Source organism: Penicillium maclennaniae (genome assembly GCF_028827695.1).
Source record: "Penicillium maclennaniae strain IBT 15551 chromosome Unknown utg000003l:1.0-5670915.0:1.0-5674809.0, whole genome shotgun sequence".
NCBI lineage: Eukaryota > Fungi > Ascomycota > Eurotiomycetes > Eurotiales > Aspergillaceae > Penicillium > Penicillium maclennaniae.
Window position 1 is genome coordinate 4482829 of NW_026623215.1, and position 18625 is coordinate 4501453.

The following is an 18625-nucleotide window of genomic DNA, read 5'->3' on the forward strand; positions in this document are numbered from 1 at the left end:
GTGGGGTAAAGCTGTAGTCCCCCGGAGTACACACACAAGGGAGTACCAGCCAAGACGTTCTGTAAACTCGGTCTTGGAGACTCAAAAATGGGCCTAACCCTAAGCCAATGAGCAGCGGAGCGCATGAAGGCAAATCTTGGCCCAAAACGTGATCGCGCCTGCATATGTTGCCCGCAAGCAGCAGGCCGACGTCACTGGCCGTAACTGCCCCAGGTGTAATATGCCCCAGCCTTTTCCTCCCCAGCTGAGCTTAGCGCTCCCTTCAATGCTCCCTCGACATTCCCCGTATACTCAAACGCGCGCGATCGCGCGACTTATGCCTTGACTGCTCTTGTCACATTCATCGTGACTTATTCACTATGGTCTCCACGCGACACCACCCTAGGGAGTTTCCCTCACCTGAAAAGGCATCGAAGGAACTGGTCAAGTCTTCACCCGCCACCACGACCAACGGCAGCTCGCGCAAATGGGTACATACACCTTCCGTTGCGCTCACAATCTGGCTTGTCATTTCCGTGCCCTTGGTCGCATGGGATGCGGGCTATGTTCTATTGCGCCCACATAGTATGCCGGGAGGCCGACTGCACTCGCCCATCTGGACCCCCCTATGCGCTCTACGGTACGGTCGATTATATCTATGGCTGGCCTGCCTACAATGCGCGCAATGGTTTCACAGCTGCGCAGACTGTGATGAACATTGTTGAGACCATCGGCTACCTCTACTACTTGTGGATCGTATACTTCTATGGCTCCACGGTCACGAGCGGTCGTAATGCGCGCAAGACGGAGAAGGGCCTTGTGTGGATGTTGACTGGCGACAAAGTCGTCCCTGGTCGTATTGGCGCGATTGCGCTCCTGGTCGCATACACTGCCTCGGCGATGACTCTGAGCAAGACCATGCTTTACTGTATGCTGTGTGCTACCTTCTGTGTCGCATAAGCATGCGCTAACAGATCTAGGGCTGAATGAGATCTTCTCGGGCTTCGACAACATTGGTCACAATGATATGTCGGCTATAATCTTCCTGTGGATCATTCCCAAGTGAGTCTGACCTGGCACATAGCCTGTCGCACCCTTTTTCATAGGTATCTTGGATCTAATCGAGTTATTGCAGTGGACTCTGGATCGTCTTCCCTACCTACAACGTGTATTGTCTTGGCCTGGAGATCTTGAATGCACTTGAACAGGCGACACCGCGCGGGAAGCCCGGCCGCCCGAAATCCACATAAGTCCAATAGCAGCCAATGAACCGGGATTGCCTTTCGTGGAGCACTTGATGAGTTAATGGCAGAGCATTGCGGTCATGACATATAGAGTCGGCGGTATCTGATGGTGGAGAGGGCTTCTTAATGCGCTACGAAGAGATATATGGAGACTTAGCCATTCAAGTCTTGGAGAGCCAGGGTCATCCTTGTCCCTTGTTATGTGTTTAGGCCTCGGAGTCATCGCTAGTCCGAAAAATTATCGACTCACCGATCGATTGTCCCACACCAATAGTTCGGCCCGAGAGGACCACCCGCAGGGAATTTTGCGAGAAGGGGGTAACGACTAACGACCGGACTATCGATATCGCCACGGTCTATTGTTCTTTACAGCTCCGCCGTAGCTCCAAGATGATAAGTGTAAGTAATCAACGGCACTGTCACGGCACCCGAAAGCTTGTCAAGATGCCTTGGGTCAACGTTAGTGATGTGATCGTAGCCGAGTCCGGACAGCATGTAACATGAGAATCTCGCTTCCGTGGGTCCTTGCACTGCTCCTCTCTTCTTTTTTGGCGCCTACGTGATCAGGCGAGTACTATGTGGCTGGAGTTACAGGCCTAGTCATTCGTTATTAAATCCCAAGTGAAGCGAGCTCCGTAATCTTTGCGCCGCCAGTGGACGCTCGTGCCAAGCCGCCATTCGCCGAACCTTTCCCCATATTCTCATATTCCATCAATCTCCTCACTTTCCCCGTCCGACCCCGACTTAGCCCGCCTCAACCCTTCAAGACCCTTCAAGACCCGATCCTGGATTTCGCTGTCATCTGACCCTTCCTCTACCCTCACGACCGCGCCAAACGATGCTTCGGGCTTCGATCCTGGGGTATCCGCACCCGTCATGATCCCTCCCGACTCCGACGATTCGCCATTGAGAACCTCTGGTGCAAGCTTCGGCTGGGCCAGGAGGAATCGGCGGCATTCCCAGACGACTTTGATACGCAAAGCCATGCAAGTTCCCGCGGCCCCGATAGCACACACACAGGCGACCCCGCGAATGGCCCCGACCACGGCGGGCAAGATGACCACCACCACTTCAATCAAAATGACAGCGGTGAAGCCCTTGACTCGGCACACGCCGATAATGACAATGATGACAAGCCGGTCTGGAGTGAAATGAAGACCAAGGCGGGCAAAGAAAGGAAGAGGCTGCCGCTAGCCTGCATTGCCTGCCGCAGGAAGAAGATCCGATGTTCAGGCGAGAAGCCCGCTTGCAAGCACTGTACTCGCTCGAGGATCCCTTGCGTATATAAAGTGACCACAAGGAAAGCGGCGCCGCGAACAGATTACATGGCTATGCTGGACAAGCGACTCAAGCGAATGGAAGATCGCGTGATCAAGACTATTCCTAAAGACGAGGCGAGAGATATGGTTTCAATCGGCAGGTCAATAGTGAAGCCCTCTCAAGCCCAACCGACCAAGGCGCAGAAGAAACGAAGTGCAGAGGAGGCATTTGCCGCGGAACTGGACGATTGGACTCGAGGAGGCCGTCGACCGCCCCATGAAACGCTCCCAATGAATCGCGAAATCAAGTCAACCGATGGCACGGGGCTTTTGACCGAAGGCGCGGAGTTCTTACCTTCATTGGAGATACAGGAACATTTAGCTGAAGTCTTCTTCGACTGTGTTTATGGGCAGTCGTACCTCCTGTTACACAAACCGAGCTTCATGCGCCGGCTCAAGGCTGGCACAGTTCCCCCTGTCCTCATTCTCGCCGTCTGCGCTGTATCGACCCGATTCTCCACACATCCACAGCTTAACTCCGATCCTCCGTTCTTGCGTGGAGAGAACTGGGCCAATCCCGCCGCGGCGATTGCTCTTAGTCGACACGACGAGCCCAATATCACTATTCTTACTGTTTTCTTACTTCTTGGACTTCATGAGTTTGGCACGTGCCACGGTGGAAGAAGCTGGTCCTTCGGAGGTCAGGCATTAAGGATGGCATACGCCTTACAGCTCCACCAAGAACTCGAGCAGGATCCATTGGCAGGTCAAAATAAAACAAAGTCGCAGTTGAGCTTCACAGATCGAGAAATCCGACGGCGAACCATGTGGGCATGTTACTTGATGGACCGATACAACTCGTCGGGAAGCCAGCGTCCACCTATTGGAAACGAGAAGTTCCTTCACATTCAACTTCCAATTAAAGAGACCCACTTTCAAATGGAGATACCAGGGCCTACGGAAGACTTGGACGGGAATATTCCCAATCCTACTCCAGAAAATCTCGGCCAATTATCCAATGCCAGGGATAACATGGGAGTATCAGCGTATATCATTCGCGCCATCGTCATCTGGGGTCGTATTGTCGACTATCTGAACCTTGGGGGTAAACGAAAGGACCCTCACCCTCTTTGGCACCCGGATTCTGAATATACGCGTATGAAGCGACAAATCGATGAATTCTCGGCCTCATTACCAAACTCCCTTGTATTCACCTACGAGAATCTCCAGATCCACGCCGCGGAGAAAATTGCAAATCAATTCCTATTCCTTCACATCATCATTCATCAGAATACGCTATTCCTGAACCAGTTCGCCATTCCCCTCTCGCCTGGAGGGCGACCTCCCAGGGACATGCCTAAGCCGTTCCTCAGCAACGCCGGTCGAGCTGCGGTGGAGGCTGCCCATAACATCTCCGTGCTCTTCGATCGGGCCTCCGCCTATCCTCTTACAGTACCCTTTGCTGGCTATTGTGCCTATACAGCTAGCACAGTTCATATCTGGGGTATCTTCTCCAAAAATGTGCAGTTGGAGGCTCGATCCAAAGAGAATCTCCGACATACGTACCGCTACCTCAACAAGATGAAGAAGTATTGGGGCATGTTTCATTACATGGTTGAAAGCGCCAAGGATAGGTATAGGCAATTTGCCGATGCAGCCATCAAAGGATCTGTGGCGAACCAAAATGGCACCACGCTGGCCCCGATGTTCCAGTACGGTGACTGGTTTGACAAGTATCCTCACGGTGTGTCCCGACTACACTGGGAAGACCCAGACACCCGACACAAAGAGACTGGCGATGATGCTGTCATGGGACAAAAGCCCGACCTCCAGAGTGTCGAAGACTTCTTCGCCGGCCTATCCCCAACACCACAGCCAGCCGTCCCTCGCAGGTCACGCTCGCGCAAAGGCAGCAAGCTCTCCGACAGCACTCCCGGCATGGACCAAACCTCTCCATCGCAAATGGACATAACAATGGCAAACACCCCGGGCGTCCCCGGCAGCGCGTTCCCCCAACCCTCAATGTTTTCTCAGTCGCGCTCTATGCCCTTCGGTCAGCCCCCTTTTGATTTCAGCATTTCACCGGATCAGCTACCCCAGCTCGACCGCCAATTTGTTTACGGCTCAATCAGCGAATTCGATCCGAACACCTTTCTCCCAAACAATCCTCCTATGGACCCCACCAATGGCGTCGAGCAGAGTCCCGACCAATCCCTCTTCACTGGTCAACCAGATCCGGGCGCACCGGCTGGAGCGGGCGAGTTCTACCAGCCAAGCGCATGGTTCTTACCCTTCAACCTTGACCCAGTCGGAGTAGCAAACCCACCCCTCGATCCAGCCTCAGGCGGTCAACCACCCTCAGGCCCAACCCCAGGCTCTGTCCCAGATGTAGGTAGTGATGATATTCCGGGCTTTGGCGGGCCACTCAGTGCCTTTGAGCTGGGCATTGGGCCCGGCATGAGCCAGGACTCTCGACGATAGGTGTGATGACTTGCCTCGTGCCTTCATGACCGAGATGTTTCCTGTTTTCATTGGTAGCGCTTAGGTTGGTTCAGTTGGTGGTGTATTCCCTCCTTCCTCTCTGCGCTGTCTTTTGTGAAAAGCCAGCAGTATTGCGTTTTTTTGTGATTCCGCACATATGTCTTGACTAGTGTCTCCAACTTGTATATCCGTAGCCCTCTGGGTGAGCTGTTGAATGAAGTATGTTCATGATTCCAGTCTGGTGCTTGTGAGCAATGTAGCTTTTGGCTACGGCCTGGACTTTCAGTCTGTTTGAAAGGCTTCCAACTAATCTTTCGTCTGGAGTGTCACGAGAATAATTTACGTAATAGGTTAGATGATCTATGCGTATTCCCTTGTGCCAGTGAAGCGTAATTCGGTGGTACGGGGGCTTGGTTGGTCATGTTTAAAGGGAGCGAGGAAGAAAAAAGAAGAGAAATGGCAAGCAATGGCAAAAATACTTCACTCTAGTTTTCTAGAGAGAATCTTCTTGTTTGCATCATCCGTGAATCGAACACGGGCCTCGTCGATGGCAACGACGAATTCTACCACTAGACCAATGATGCTGATTGATGTAAATTTGTGGATAGTAGCTACCATAAGGAAAATTTAAAGACTAAAGAAGAAAAAAAGCTCAAAAAATATTTCCTCAAACCAAGTCAGGAAGACTAGACAGATGCATCATCCGTGAATCGAACACGGGCCTCGTCGATGGCAACGACGAATTCTACCACTAGACCAATGATGCTAGTTGATGGAACCTCTTGGCAAAATTGGCTGTATGAAGCAATATTTTGTTCATCGCGGCTGTCAACATTTAAGGTCGATCAAATGGTTTGTCTTTAACTGCGGATCATCGTTTATTCTTGGTAAGGTGGAATTTGCTTGATTGCTAACTTCGAATCAATCATTCTATCTCAGCTGATATAGATTGAGCTTACCTCGAGACCTTGAGCTCAGTCATCGGGTAATAAATTCAGGTAGTGACGCAAAATATATATGCCTGGTGGGAATCAAGTCGGAATCATCTACAAATTCCCAGGACCCCCAACATAACTTCATGGGAAGTTGATTTGCTTGTGCTCTGGATACATGATATGGTAGGATTACCCAACGCGCTTAACTCAAATGAGACCAATCTAAGCGTGCACACATGTACAAATAAAGCCCAATGATGCTAGATCTCTAGCGGATTTATTATTATTGGCCCAATCTGAAAAGGCATCAGCGCAAACTTCCAGACGCCGGGAACCTTCGGCGAGAGTTCGTTCCGAATTATTCCAGGCAGCAGCTTTGCCCCGAGGAGCGGATATAAACAATGTAGACGGTGCTGACTGGCTAGGAATAATGGACCTTGGGGTTGAATGGTATGTGCTAGCGTTTCATATTTGCGTATCCGAAAGTTCTATATTGAGAGGGCTCCCACAGCGAGCACACGATGTCTCTCAACGTGGTATATTTCAAGGAAAAAAAAAAATAAGAAAAAAATCAAATTTAATCATCCCATTCCTCATCAAGTTGATCAATCAACCGATTCTCTGCATCCACATCCCTCCTTCCTCCATGGCCTCCACGGCCACCAATTGCGCTGATAAAACCACCACGATCGTTACCGTCCGCACGAGTGTAGCCGCCGTGCGAAGGTCGGTTGGAACGGAAGCATCGTCCGAGAAACGAGAAGAGAATGACGAACATATCCTGCAAGGGATAAGTCAGCACCCTGTCCCATGGCGAAATTTGAGAAAATGGAAGCAAGCCCCAGGATAGGTCAGAGAAAACAAGAGGTGTAGCGCGAGGCATACGAGTCCTTGGAGCTGTTGTTTATCTAGCAACATCCAAAAGCAAACAACCAAGTATGAGAGGAAGTAAGTTCACTGGACATTACCAGATAGACGTTTCAATGAGGTATGAAAATCGGAAAATCACTCGAAAGTCATGACTCTTGAAAAATACACGCTGTGATCAACATAGACGGTGCCGGGGCAGAAATTGCCGATAGAAACGGGAAAGAGAGGCAAGGACAACACAGAAAACAAGCGCTTCTATAGATGCAAATGGGATTTCAAACCAGCTGAAGCCATTTCAATCTAATCGTGAGACCGGCAATCCGGCTATGCTGGAATTCTTGTGCGAATGTAACGTCGTGTTGCTAGACCTGGTCCCTCGAGATCGACAAGGAACGAAAAACAAAATACTTACTTTAACGAAATCGAACATCCCAGCCCAGAGACTGAAGTTCGGGCACTGGCGCCAGCCGCGCTGGTGCATGACGGTTCGTTGATAAGCACAACCGCCAACCATGTAGACGACCACGGCGACAAGCATACTGGAAAGGAGGATTAGTATTGCTCGCGACATTTGTTTCGGGCGCGGCAAACTCACATCACACCAAAGACACCGCCCGGGCCCATCCCACCGGAGTTCGGATCGACTGCGATCCCACCACAGGCGGCGGAGCTGCGCACCTCGAAGAAGTAGGTACAGGAATCCATGGTACCGACAAAGGAGGGGGTCGCCTGGTAAGGCGAAGCATCGCGATCGCAGAGGAAGGACATGATCGTGGACTTTCTTCGGATGGAGGTATTCGAGCTGGCGATCTTCCAATCATCCTCGCACGGCGAACCATTCGTGTAGTTTAGGACGAGTTTACGACCGCGGAAGATCGGATTGGCGGCCGCTTGTCTGTTTCCCGAGATGGAGGAGTTAGCATGGCAAACACAAATCATCTGAACCGCCGTACCCAATTGAATATGTCTTATTATCGCGCACGTAGTATGCGCTGATGTTCTTCCATAGCGACGACTCCACTCCCACCACGTCCTCGACCGTCTCCAGGACCGGCGAGCAAATGTTTAGCGTAAAGTTGGCCGGGTAATCGTGACCCCTGGCATGCCAGCTCTCGTCGCGCGCATCTTTATTCACTCGTTTCCCATCCTTCAGTTGCGGCGCCGATAATGAGATGGCGCTCAGGTCGAAGTACATGCCACTGGTGGGCGAGCGGACGACACAAGGGGCGTCATCTTTCAGGCGAGAAGTCTCCGCGGCGGACAATCCGAGGGATGATAAAAGCAGAAGCACATAGTGAGAGCCTATTAACTTCATGGTCAACCAATGTGAGCATAATCGAAAGATTGCTGTTGAAAGTGGAGTTTCACCAAAGTCGGAGCTTACGTTACATCTCCAGCGATTGGAACTGGGCCGGACCCACGGCTTCCGGGATCGTACGCGGAGCTCGCATCCTTACTTAAGAGTCCGCGATTGTTGCTGCGTCCGAGCAACAACTCTTTGGTCTGTCACAATGACGCCCAAATCTGCCAAGTCCGACAAGTCGAAATCCGTGAGATCGGTCCTTATTCAGCCGGTCCCTGAGAAGCGCGGTTATGAGTTCGGTGGACCGTATGTCATTGCTCGAGCTTCCATTCCACGTGAAGCTCTTTGACTGACCACCCACTCAGACTAGGAGCTGCCGGAATCGTCTTCGGTCTCCCCATCCTCGTCTATGTCTTCACCTTTGTCTGCAACGATGTGTCGGGCTGCCCCGCGCCGGGGCTTCTGAGCCCCCCGACCCTAACCCTCGATCAGTTGAAGAGCGAGGTGGGATGGCCCGAGGAGGGAGTGGCAGGGCTCTTCAGTATTGAAGCGACCCTCTGGACTCTCAGCTACTATCTCTTCAGTCTGTTCTTGCAGGTGTTCCTCCCCGGCCAGGTGGTCGAGGGTGTCACTCTGGCATGCGGAGGCCGACACAAGTACAAGCTCAACGGTATGAAGCTCTGGTCGAAATGCTAGGAAAAGCATGCATTCTACAACATTGCTAAAACTTTCTCATCTAATAGCCTTCCCCTCTGCTCTCGTCATTCTCGGCGGCTTGGCTGCGGGGACCTACATGGACGGAGCGGAATTCGTGGTTTGGACCTTCTTGTGGGACAACTACATCCAGGTCATCACCGCCAACCTCCTCATCGCCTCGGTGATCGCCATATTTGTCTACATTCGCAGCTTCTCCGTTCCTAAAGCTGGCAAGCCGAATCCGGAGCTGCGGGAGTTGGCGCCCGGTGGTCACACTGGCAACCCACTGTACGACTTCTTTATCGGCCGCGAACTCAACCCCCGTATCCGCCTACCCATTCCTTTCGTCGATGAAGCGTCGCGTACAATCGATATCAAGTTGTTCATGGAATTGAGACCTGGCCTGCTGGGATGGACCATTCTGAACCTCTCCAATGTGGCCCACCAGTATCGAACCTATGGCTACGTGACCGACTCAATCATTCTGGTTACCATCTTCCAAGGATTCTACATCCTGGACGCAGTCTACATGGAGCCAGCTGTCATGACTACCATGGACATCATCATGGATGGATTCGGCTTCATGCTGTCTTTCGGCGACGTAGTGTGGGTCCCCCACGTGTACAGTATCCAGAGCCGGTATCTCGCCGTCTTCCCTCTTCAACTGGGGTGGACTGGAATCGCGCTCGTGCTGGGTGTCACTGCTGTTGGATACTTCATCTTCCGCGGTGCCAACAACCAGAAGAACCGATTCCGCACCGACCCAAATGATCCCCGCGTGAAGCACATCAAGTACATCGAGACCGCCTCTGGCTCGAGGTTGATGACCTCCGGATGGTGGGGTCTAGCGCGTCACATCAACTACCTCGGCGACTGGGTCATGTCGTGGGCTTATTGCTTGCCCACTGGCATCGCGGGCTATGCCATGATTGAGGGCATCAGCCCAGTCACTGGCAGACTTGAGAAGCAGGCTGTTCAGACCCCCGAGACTCGTGGCTGGGGCATGATTTTCACCTACTTCTACATGCTCTACTTTGGTGTCCTGCTAATTCACCGCGAGATGCGCGACGAGGAAAAGTGCAAAAAGAAGTACGGAGCTGACTGGGACCGCTACACCTCCATGGTCCGTAGCAAGATCATTCCTGGTATCTACTGAGGCGGTCCAGCATGGACCATCAGTATATCACCAACTTCTCTACAGTGTTCTCGCGACCACTGTTTCTCAACATCACCGACTCTAACCCCGAGACCACTAGTCTTCAGGGCTGGCCACGAGCCATGAAAAATGCGCTGTGTACAGTACTATTGAAATTCCCACAAAAGCAACGGGTTACTTCTTTACATATTACTGCTTTTACAGGTTTGCCTAAGAATTAGCCTATTGCTATTTAATCAAAAAATTAATATAATTCATTATCGGGTATCTCAACGCTTTCGCTTCTTAGGATCAACCAGTACATCTAATCCCCAGTCATCGTCCTTTGCGTTGGGGATCCAGCCTTTGAGGACCTTCTTAGCTTCTCGAATAGCTTCTTCACGAACTCGTAGCGGGTCCTCCAGGCGATCACCAACTCTCTTCAGGTCTTCATACGTCTTGATTCGTTGAATATTTTTCCGAGGTGTTCCCAAAGATTGCTCAGTCATAGCACTCTCTGACTGCCGATTCAAGTCTGTGTCGGTTTCAAGACTGGTATGGCAAGCTCTCAGAGTGACAATATCGTGGAAAAGAGCCCACATTTTAGCTCTAGAAAGCGATGAAGCACCCCGCGGACCAGGCGCAGATGCCTTGTTCCCCTGCTTCACTCCGTTGACAAGAGTTTCATAGATTCCCGTTCTAGAGCGTCGCAAAGCAGGCAAAGTCTTGCTCCCCGTCTCCGGTATTATCCTGCATGAATGCGAATATGATGGCGCCGCTGTCCATACTGCACTCGCATTCCCTGGCTTGCTCTTCTTAGGCAGGACCTCTGCAGGCTTGGGTTTCGAAAACTGCCACATCGCATGAACTTCTTCTGCAGGTACCGACAGAATGTCAAATGGTCGAAATCGGAACCCAATCTGATTCTCTGCGGAATCCTGAATACTCGGCCACGACCGTCCTGCCAAAGCTGCCATCCGCCCATTTGGTCCAAACGATCGATCGCATCCAACGCGACTAATCTCATCCTCTGGGAGAATCAAGCCAGCCAAGTACGTGTTCGCAGTAGGTGCGACGAGATGAGTAGTCTCACACGATAACAGAGACGATACCTGCTTCAAAGCAATTTTGTCGGAACAGGACTTGCTTCGAGTAGCTTCTGCGTCTGTGCGCGCTGGTTTTCGACGAACAATTCCCAGGAGGGAGAAATGAGCTCGTCCGTCAAGCATGGCATCTTCGGCGCTTTCTGTATTCGAGCCAATGTTGGTTTCGCGTGTTACCTCCCATGGGGTGTCATCTTCCTGGGCAGCCATGCAGAGCTCCATGCTTGCATCGCCACAAGGTGCACAGGTGCAATACATATAGATTTTGACATCAGGTTGAAGTTCAAAACGCGGCCAATCTATTGACGGGGCTGGTGCAGGGTCTTGATATGACTGATTTCTTTTGCGGATGAATGCGGATGTTGGAGTACTCTGGTTCTCAATATTGGGAATTTCATCGACAGTATTCTTGCACTTCAATTCTTCGGCTATAAAGCCATGACATTCAGTCAGAAGCCAGTAATTGAAGGCGCGAAGGGCTAATATCTCGGCGTGGCAGTCGTGGAGCACGAGACCCCGACAGCGGGGGATTTGAGAAGCGGACAGACATTTTGCGCCAGTTCTATCCATTTATTAGCATTGGAACGGTCGAATGTAATCTGAGTATCATGTGAAATGTTGAGAAGATATCGTTTCGACGTCCATAGCTTGAGAACAACTTACGTGACAGCTATGCAGTGCAGGCTCTCATAAGATGTATTCTCTCCTTAAAGGTATCAGCAAGGCTACTGTGGTCATCACCCAAGTAACAATTATACCATACCCTTGACAGCAACAATGCCAGTCATTGGAATCCACTCCCGCGAGCCATCTGGAAAGATGCTTGGCTTACTGCGGGTGGGCAGAGCGTCGAAATGTGAATGAACCAGCGACGCTATGCGCGACGGCAAAGGGGCCATTAAATTAGCTTCAAACATTACCCCATGGAGCCCGAAAATATGAACGCTCTTTCCGGGCTTGAAAGAAACTCTGGTCAGGTTTAATCTCGTGAACGAAGGTGATCAAAATGTGCCATTGATACCCGGTCACGTGATGATCTTTCCCAACTCGGCTCCAAACTTCGCAGCTTGCCGATTTTATCTACATACAACCTATACACCCCCAAGCAATCCTTCAAAATGGCCGATAAGCTGCGCACCCTGCAAAATCTCGAGGCTCTCCAGGCGCGCTATATTGGTACTGGTCACGCCGACACCACCAAGCACGAGTGGACTTCCAACATCCTTCGCGACAGCTACGCCTCTTACGTCGGCCACAACCCGCTACTCTCATACATGTCCGTCGGTATGGGCGAACCCAAAGAAAAGGTTCGCGTGATGATGCTTGAGAAGATGGTCCGCGGTGCTGGTAATCCTCCAGAGGTATGCGAAACTCAGGTTGCTGGTGGCGCGAGTGGTTCACTAACAGCCGTTGCTTTCTCAGACGCAAGAATAGACGGTGTCCAAAACAGGACCTTTGACTGTCTTGATCTAATCGGCTGAGCCTTGATCCCTACTACCAACAACCTTGGGGAATTCTCATCGTCTTTGTCCCACCACATCCCCTCCCGAAACAATAATGATATCCGCCTTGAACAAGGCATTTTGGAATGCATCGCGAATTTCATCCCCATACTCACCTCGATTACGGGCTCTGATGAGCGAAAATGCAAGCGTATATGACATTGTGTCGTTTCGTTGCAATGTTGCATTCCTCATATCCGCAATATGCGCTCCTCGGACAAATTGGTCTGAAAGACCTATTGTTGCGTGGAGGCCATTCCCTTAGAAAGATGTCGTCATATCTTCTTCGGTTGATCCCAGCAGAAGGAAGTAGGAGAGTCCAAATCAATCACCAATGCTCTTGGCTGTCTCTTAAACCAGTCCTGCATTTTCAGAAAGGTCGGATCGCATGTAAATTCCCGCGCGAGTTTTTTTGGCCACATACATAGCGTTACAGACCAGGTTTCTGAATACAACTATTGAAATGGCGAGTTCATGCTCAATCTGTTCAGAATTCTACAGACGCTGCGGCTCTAGCTGACCCACAATACCCAAAATTGAAAAGAAGTAGCAAACTGACGCCTAATAATATCACGAGCCGCAGAAAATCGCAGGAAAAGCATTCATATGTTGAGAAGCATCCACGGCCTCTCTTAAATTTTCCCAGATCTAATATCCGTACTCGCCGCGGCCAATTTCGTATTCTCGGCCTGCAACGTAGCAACAAGATCCAGCCACTTTTGTCTCTCTGCGCGCAACTTGCCAACCTCCGTTTTCAAGGTCTTGACTTCACTCCTCAAACCCTCCACCTCGGACTTAAATTTCATCTTCTCTGAACGCTCAGCCTCTTTCTTCTGCTTCGCCTCAATCTTCGACGCAACCTTGAGCTGGCTAGCCTCGACCTTGCGAAGTTGTTTCAGAAGCTTGGACTCCTCATGGAAGAGATGCGAGGCAACCTTGTGAACATGCGCCGGTGGCTCAGGCGTTTGAGTCTGTGATGACTGGCCCTCACTACTATCTCCACCGTGGTGACTGCTAACTGGGGTAGAGGATCGATTCTCAGCTGCGCGTTTGAGCATGCCACTTGTATCGCTATCGACATCGTTGAGGGAGCTTTTCGACAGTGATACAAGAGCGCTTTGAGATGGCACGTGGAGCTTGTCTAGCTCGGAGCGGATTGTGTCCAATTTGGCATCGATTTCGCGTTTGCGGAGGGCTAGCTTTGCGAGTTCTTTCTCGTGCGAACTCAACTTGCCATCTTTTGTCATTTCCATCAGTTCTTTCGGTGGGAGGTTATTCGGTCCTAGTTCCATCGCTGGTGTGGCTCCTTCGGAGCGGACAGAGGAAAGGGAGGCATGGTCTGGGTCTTGGTTTGCGAAGTACTCGGCGCTTCGGCCATGCTTGTCGCTGGAAGCTTCAGTGCTTTGGGATGCGGAATCATCATCATGTGCTTGTGGGAAAGAGCCTGGTATGTCGTGGTGGTAGTGCGGGATATAGTCGAGGAATGCTTGAGGAGCATATCGTTCGAGGCCAGTGTTGAGCAAACCTGTCACGCTGGCAATCAAGCCATGATGAGATCGGTCGTCTGTGTCCGTCAAGTCGGTATCTTCATCTTCAGAATGCTGATCGTCGTCCGGTTCGCCCGAGTTTGGCTCAGAATTATGGGATGAAGCGCCGCCACTCTGGCTACTATTCTTGTTCGGAGTATTCTCATCCTTGATAGCCCATTTGACAAATTTGGCTGCATCTGCCCCAACGCTTCCGGGAGTGCCCTTGTTAACCATCCATTTGGGAATGTTGCCTCCAGGATCGCTTCGGGTAACCATGATCCATTCGACGGGGTTCATATCCTCCTCGTCCAAAGCAGCAACTGCATCTGGACTCTGGGTCTTGGGCTCGTCAGGGCTCTGCTTCTGTGATTTCTTCCCAGAGCTGACGGAGGCAGATGAGCTCTCAGTACCTCTCTTGGGAATCTCCCGAATAAGTTCGACAGACTCATACTCTCCTCGAGTGTAACCAGTCTTCGGCGGAATACCAGGATGCTCGCAAGGCTTGGACACCATCATCCAGCTCCGACCCGGGTGTTTCGTGCCGCCTATGCGCAGCCCATGCTCAGACGTGATAATCAAAGTTACGAAGTCCCGAGGGGCAGTCGGCTTGGGAAACTGTGCAGAGACATGATATAGCGTAACCTGGCCCATAACCGAGCCATCCTCATCCATAACCTCCACGTTCTCAACCTTCTCTTCAGCACCGATACCACGAATACTATGGTCAGGTGTTCGTCCCTTCTCGATCTTTTTCCGATTCACCTTCAGTGTCTCATCGTACTCGGAGGAAAGCTTCTTCTGCCATTGTGAAAAAGGCAGACCCTCGTGCACACTGCGTCTCCCAAACCACTGCCCACCATGATCGTTCGCATTCAACTTCCACACGTGTACACCGAGCGGATTATCTTTCGCCCCGCCCATTTTAATGGGCTTCCCCCACTGTTTCTGCAGCGATGTAATATCAGGATCCGTTTCCCTCACTCGGACTGATGATGGAATGACTCGCCGCCCGGATGCTGCGGTCTCTGATTCCACGATATATTGTTCTTCGTGCTCGTACGGCGGAGGATCCGGGAGAGACTCTGCGACTAAACGACCTTCTCTGAAGATGTCGCGTACGTATTCTCGTAGCCCATCGGGGGATTGGGGAACTTCCTCCCATGATGTCGGTTTGAGGCACTGGAGGGCCTCGTGTAGGGTAGTCATTGGAGCGACCGAGGTTACGCAAGGCTGATGACACAGGTGTGAAGTGTACTATGCAGTGTTCGGCAGTGGACTGTCTGTACCTTTAAGAGGCTGTCAGCAATGGTCGGAGACGCTTTGCTGGCTTTGCTGGGTGCGGGGTACAGCAAAGCACACAGAAAGCTTTAATAGTGTTCGGCTTGGCAAGAACAGAGAGAATCGAGAAAATCATACCAAAGATCGAAAGTTCCGGTGTTCTCCAGTCGGGACGTCAAACCGCGGAAATCAAGCCACAGAACGGTAGACTGAGGAGGGGGCGGATGTCCAGCGACGCAGGTAAAAGAGCGGAGCGGCGGCAAGAAGTATCACCCAGAAAAAAGCCAATTTGATTATGCAGGACAGCGGTACGTCTCACAGGCAAAAGACAGTCTGACTATTCTTCCTCGACAAGAAAGACTGAGAGTAGGAAGCATTGAAAGCCGAAGCGGAACCTTGCTGGGCAGGGCCCTGACGTCATATGCAGATAGCTCTACTTTCCCCAGTTTGTTGTCGAGTGGAGACTTTGTCTTGTACCTGATTCTCTGTGCATGAGTGACTTGTTTTGGGGTCTAGACGTGGTAGTGTTCTATGGACATTAGTGCTAGGCTTCTTGGACGAGGCAAAAAAACCCCGAGCCCAAGACTCCAGGAAGGAGGAATGTCCTTGCAGGGACACGAATGAGGCTATCCACCTGTTCAGCAACAAATAGATGGAATCGATACTTTTATGTGGACGTCGCTTCCTCCATGAATCCTATTCAGTGCTCCCTACTCTCTATTTATAATGTTGTCTACTGGAAGAGCTTTGGTTTGTATGCGTCTTATGATACTCAAAGATACATACAGATTGAGACTAAGCTAACAGATTGAAGAGAAAATCACAAGGAAATGTCAGCCAGCGCAAGGGAGTCTAGCCCCCCAGAACGCAGACAACGAAGCAGAGTGACCAGCATCTATTCTCGGTGTTGGGAACCAAAAAAAAAAAGAAAACGAAAATGACCCGATCAACCAGTGACCGAGCCCCCAACTATCCGAGCATATCCAGGAAACAATTCCAGCCTGGATACACGTAGGGGATGTACCTATAGACCATCTGCGATATTTGACAGTGAGAATCGAAGCACAGGAAGAAGATAACTTGCCAGTCAAGTCGGTCGTTGCTTGGGGCGGGATGTGAATCTCCAGGTCACAGACTCCAGGATCCGGTCCAGCCCTTCGCGTCCAAAGACCGCCGCAGGCGAATCTCCGGCTCTGACAAACGCGATGACATGCTTCTCCTCTCCAGCACTCGTTTGTCCCTATCTCAAATCATAGATGGCCAAAAAGGCATGGAATACTGTGTCACAGATGACAGTAAACCATACAGTCGCGTAGACGTCTCCAAATAACCCAATCAAGGGCTTTGCCAGTTGGGTATCCCGTACCCAAAAGACCGTCCTCAAGAGAAATTGGCAGAAGAACCGACAACCACCAATCCGGTCAGTGATTGAGTCCCAAATGCCAGTCCCGTCAAACCGCAACGAAGAATCGAAAACATAATGATGGACATATCACATCCAAATTCATATCCCGTGCCGCGAGGCAGACCTGGTCTTCATGACATATATGTTGGGAAACGAAAGACAAAGAACAAAAAAGCCGACCCGCCGCTTATCGATGCAAAAAGGAACAAGAAAATGGCAAACGCTGGCTGAGTTAAAAGTCACCAAACACGCGAATCGTCGACGGATTATCCTGAAATATATGATGCAAAAAATCAGACGAAGGGGGGGAGTATCACGAATGCACAGAGTCGATCGAAGAACGCCATCGAGAATGCCAATTAGTCGGTACTTGGACGCAATGCTGTTTGCTTGCATCGCCAAGTGAGATCGATGAGGAATGACGATCCTGATCCGGACGATCTACGTCGGGTAATCAGGGTCGACATCGGGCCGCGAATGCGCCGCTGGCTGGCTGGTGGAGTCGACACCATCGAGTCTACTCCGGCCTGGGAGCTATATGGTCGTGCCGTATGGTAACGGGGCGGCGAAGCTATCCCAGCCGAAGCCCATGCCCATACCGATTCCCATTCCCATGCCTATGTTGGCTGTCGTGCTGCAGAGCATGCTGGGGAGGGGAAGAGATGACATGGCCGCCGAGGTCGTCACCATGCAGTCGTATGTCTGGTACGGGGCGGTGGTATAGGGTTGGCTGTAGGAGGGGGTCGGTGAAGGTAGCTGGGCCTCACTGAAACCAATACTGGCCCAAAGATTCGGATTAGAATCACCCGTGCTAGCCGGGGATGGGCTGGGCGGCAGTACCTTCCACGAATCGAGAGGCGCCGACGGTGGGATAGGATTATGCCACCAGGTTTCAGGGCCGGTCGAGCTAGGCAGGAGAGGCACCGGGCGCAGAATGTCAACCACGCGAGGTGGAGGAGGCAAAAGCGGCACAAACAAGCCTGTGATGGCTGCTTTGGCCTCCTCACTCCGGCCACTGAGCAACTCTCCTGCACCATCCTCCTCAAGTCCCTCCAGAGCCTCGGCGTTGGCCCGGTATACGAATCTGTTAGCAGCTTGGACAAACTCCTCCTGCAGCTTCTTCAGCTGAGCTTGCTTTCCAGACCATTCCCAAGTGTTGGCGGCAGCGTCGACCGAGTAGATGTCTTTATGAAAATCCACCAAGGCTTCGATCGTCTCCGGGGTCAGCTTGAACGCCACCTCGTTCCGTGAGACCATGTCGACGTGTACGACATAGGCCTCGATATGGACCATCTGGAAGTTGAAGAGGCCTTCCACCAAGGGGTTATCATCCTTGCGCAGCTCAGCTTTGGGGGCCTTGGAGAACATCATCGAGCATAAGGTCCAGATCGCATTTGTTGATGAGAGCGTCTCTGTCAAACACCGGGTATGTTGGGTGACGTTGTTCAGAGGGCGCTTCACCCGGTTGACTCGTTTCAAAGTCGCCGTCAACCAGGGCGCGACCTTGCTGTTCAAAACGACATTGGGCGAGGATCGCGGCGCAAAGGCAGCGGCCGAAGATGGGAGTAAGACGGTTGGCATTATGACTCTGTGCGAATAAGGATACGTCCGGCGTGTTGTTTCGGTTGAGCTTTTTGTTAAAGAGTGTAATGAGCGGAAAACAAGGTCATAAAAGGCGACATTCGCCCACACAGTTCCTAAAGAGATAGGCTGGGTGTTTGAAATGTTGGCAGTTCTAGGAGAGACTGTTCCAATACTCCGAGAGATGTGTGGGGCGTAGTCTAATTAAAAAAATGTGCGGGCGAATGCGCGGGGTTCAAGAAAAGAAAATATTATATAGAAGGAAAGGACATCGGAGACCGATGGGTTAAAAGGAAAGGAAAGAATCTTGGAAAAGGATAGAGAA

General features: G+C 51.3%; 8 protein-coding genes across 8 annotated transcripts; 4 read left to right on the top strand and 4 right to left on the bottom strand.

Annotated features, from left to right (window-relative positions):
* Nucleotides 1–359: 359 nt before the first annotated feature.
* Nucleotides 360–1229, top strand: N7477_003794 (uncharacterized protein; the record flags this gene model as incomplete). The annotated part of the gene is made up of 4 exons (XM_056965457.1): nucleotides 360–515; nucleotides 577–907; nucleotides 960–1041; nucleotides 1115–1229. 4 exons carry the CDS (start codon nucleotides 360–362, stop codon nucleotides 1227–1229), a joined length of 684 nt encoding a protein of 227 aa, XP_056825410.1.
* A 384-nt stretch (nucleotides 1230–1613) lies between these two features.
* On the top strand, nucleotides 1614–4963 carry N7477_003795 (putative C6 transcription factor; the record flags this gene model as incomplete). Its single annotated transcript, XM_056965458.1, has 2 exons — nucleotides 1614–1622; nucleotides 2165–4963. 2 exons carry the CDS (start codon nucleotides 1614–1616, stop codon nucleotides 4961–4963), a joined length of 2808 nt encoding a protein of 935 aa, XP_056825411.1.
* A 1512-nt stretch (nucleotides 4964–6475) lies between these two features.
* N7477_003796 (uncharacterized protein) lies at nucleotides 6476–8083 on the bottom strand (the record flags this gene model as incomplete). Its single annotated transcript, XM_056965459.1, has 4 exons — nucleotides 6476–6679; nucleotides 7181–7307; nucleotides 7364–7663; nucleotides 7722–8083. The coding sequence occupies 4 exons, from the start codon at nucleotides 8081–8083 to the stop codon at nucleotides 6476–6478; spliced, it is 993 nt and encodes a 330-aa protein (XP_056825412.1).
* Nucleotides 8084–8279: 196 nt separating this feature from the next.
* On the top strand, nucleotides 8280–9923 carry erg24B (uncharacterized protein; the record flags this gene model as incomplete). Its single annotated transcript, XM_056965460.1, has 3 exons — nucleotides 8280–8377; nucleotides 8437–8741; nucleotides 8815–9923. 3 exons carry the CDS (start codon nucleotides 8280–8282, stop codon nucleotides 9921–9923), a joined length of 1512 nt encoding a protein of 503 aa, XP_056825413.1.
* Nucleotides 9924–10192: 269 nt separating this feature from the next.
* Nucleotides 10193–11904, bottom strand: N7477_003798 (tRNA-specific adenosine deaminase; the record flags this gene model as incomplete). The annotated part of the gene is made up of 3 exons (XM_056965461.1): nucleotides 10193–11567; nucleotides 11669–11711; nucleotides 11769–11904. The coding sequence occupies 3 exons, from the start codon at nucleotides 11902–11904 to the stop codon at nucleotides 10193–10195; spliced, it is 1554 nt and encodes a 517-aa protein (XP_056825414.1).
* Nucleotides 11905–12123: 219 nt separating this feature from the next.
* On the top strand, nucleotides 12124–12486 carry N7477_003799 (splicing factor 3B subunit 5 family protein; the record flags this gene model as incomplete). The annotated part of the gene is made up of 1 exon (XM_056965462.1): nucleotides 12124–12486. One exon carries the CDS (start codon nucleotides 12124–12126, stop codon nucleotides 12484–12486), a length of 363 nt encoding a protein of 120 aa, XP_056825415.1.
* A 653-nt stretch (nucleotides 12487–13139) lies between these two features.
* Nucleotides 13140–15242, bottom strand: N7477_003800 (uncharacterized protein; the record flags this gene model as incomplete). The annotated part of the gene is made up of 1 exon (XM_056965463.1): nucleotides 13140–15242. The coding sequence occupies one exon, from the start codon at nucleotides 15240–15242 to the stop codon at nucleotides 13140–13142; it is 2103 nt and encodes a 700-aa protein (XP_056825416.1).
* Nucleotides 15243–17253: 2011 nt separating this feature from the next.
* Nucleotides 17254–18300, bottom strand: N7477_003801 (uncharacterized protein; the record flags this gene model as incomplete). Its single annotated transcript, XM_056965464.1, has 1 exon — nucleotides 17254–18300. The coding sequence occupies one exon, from the start codon at nucleotides 18298–18300 to the stop codon at nucleotides 17254–17256; it is 1047 nt and encodes a 348-aa protein (XP_056825417.1).
* Nucleotides 18301–18625: the final 325 nt, after the last annotated feature.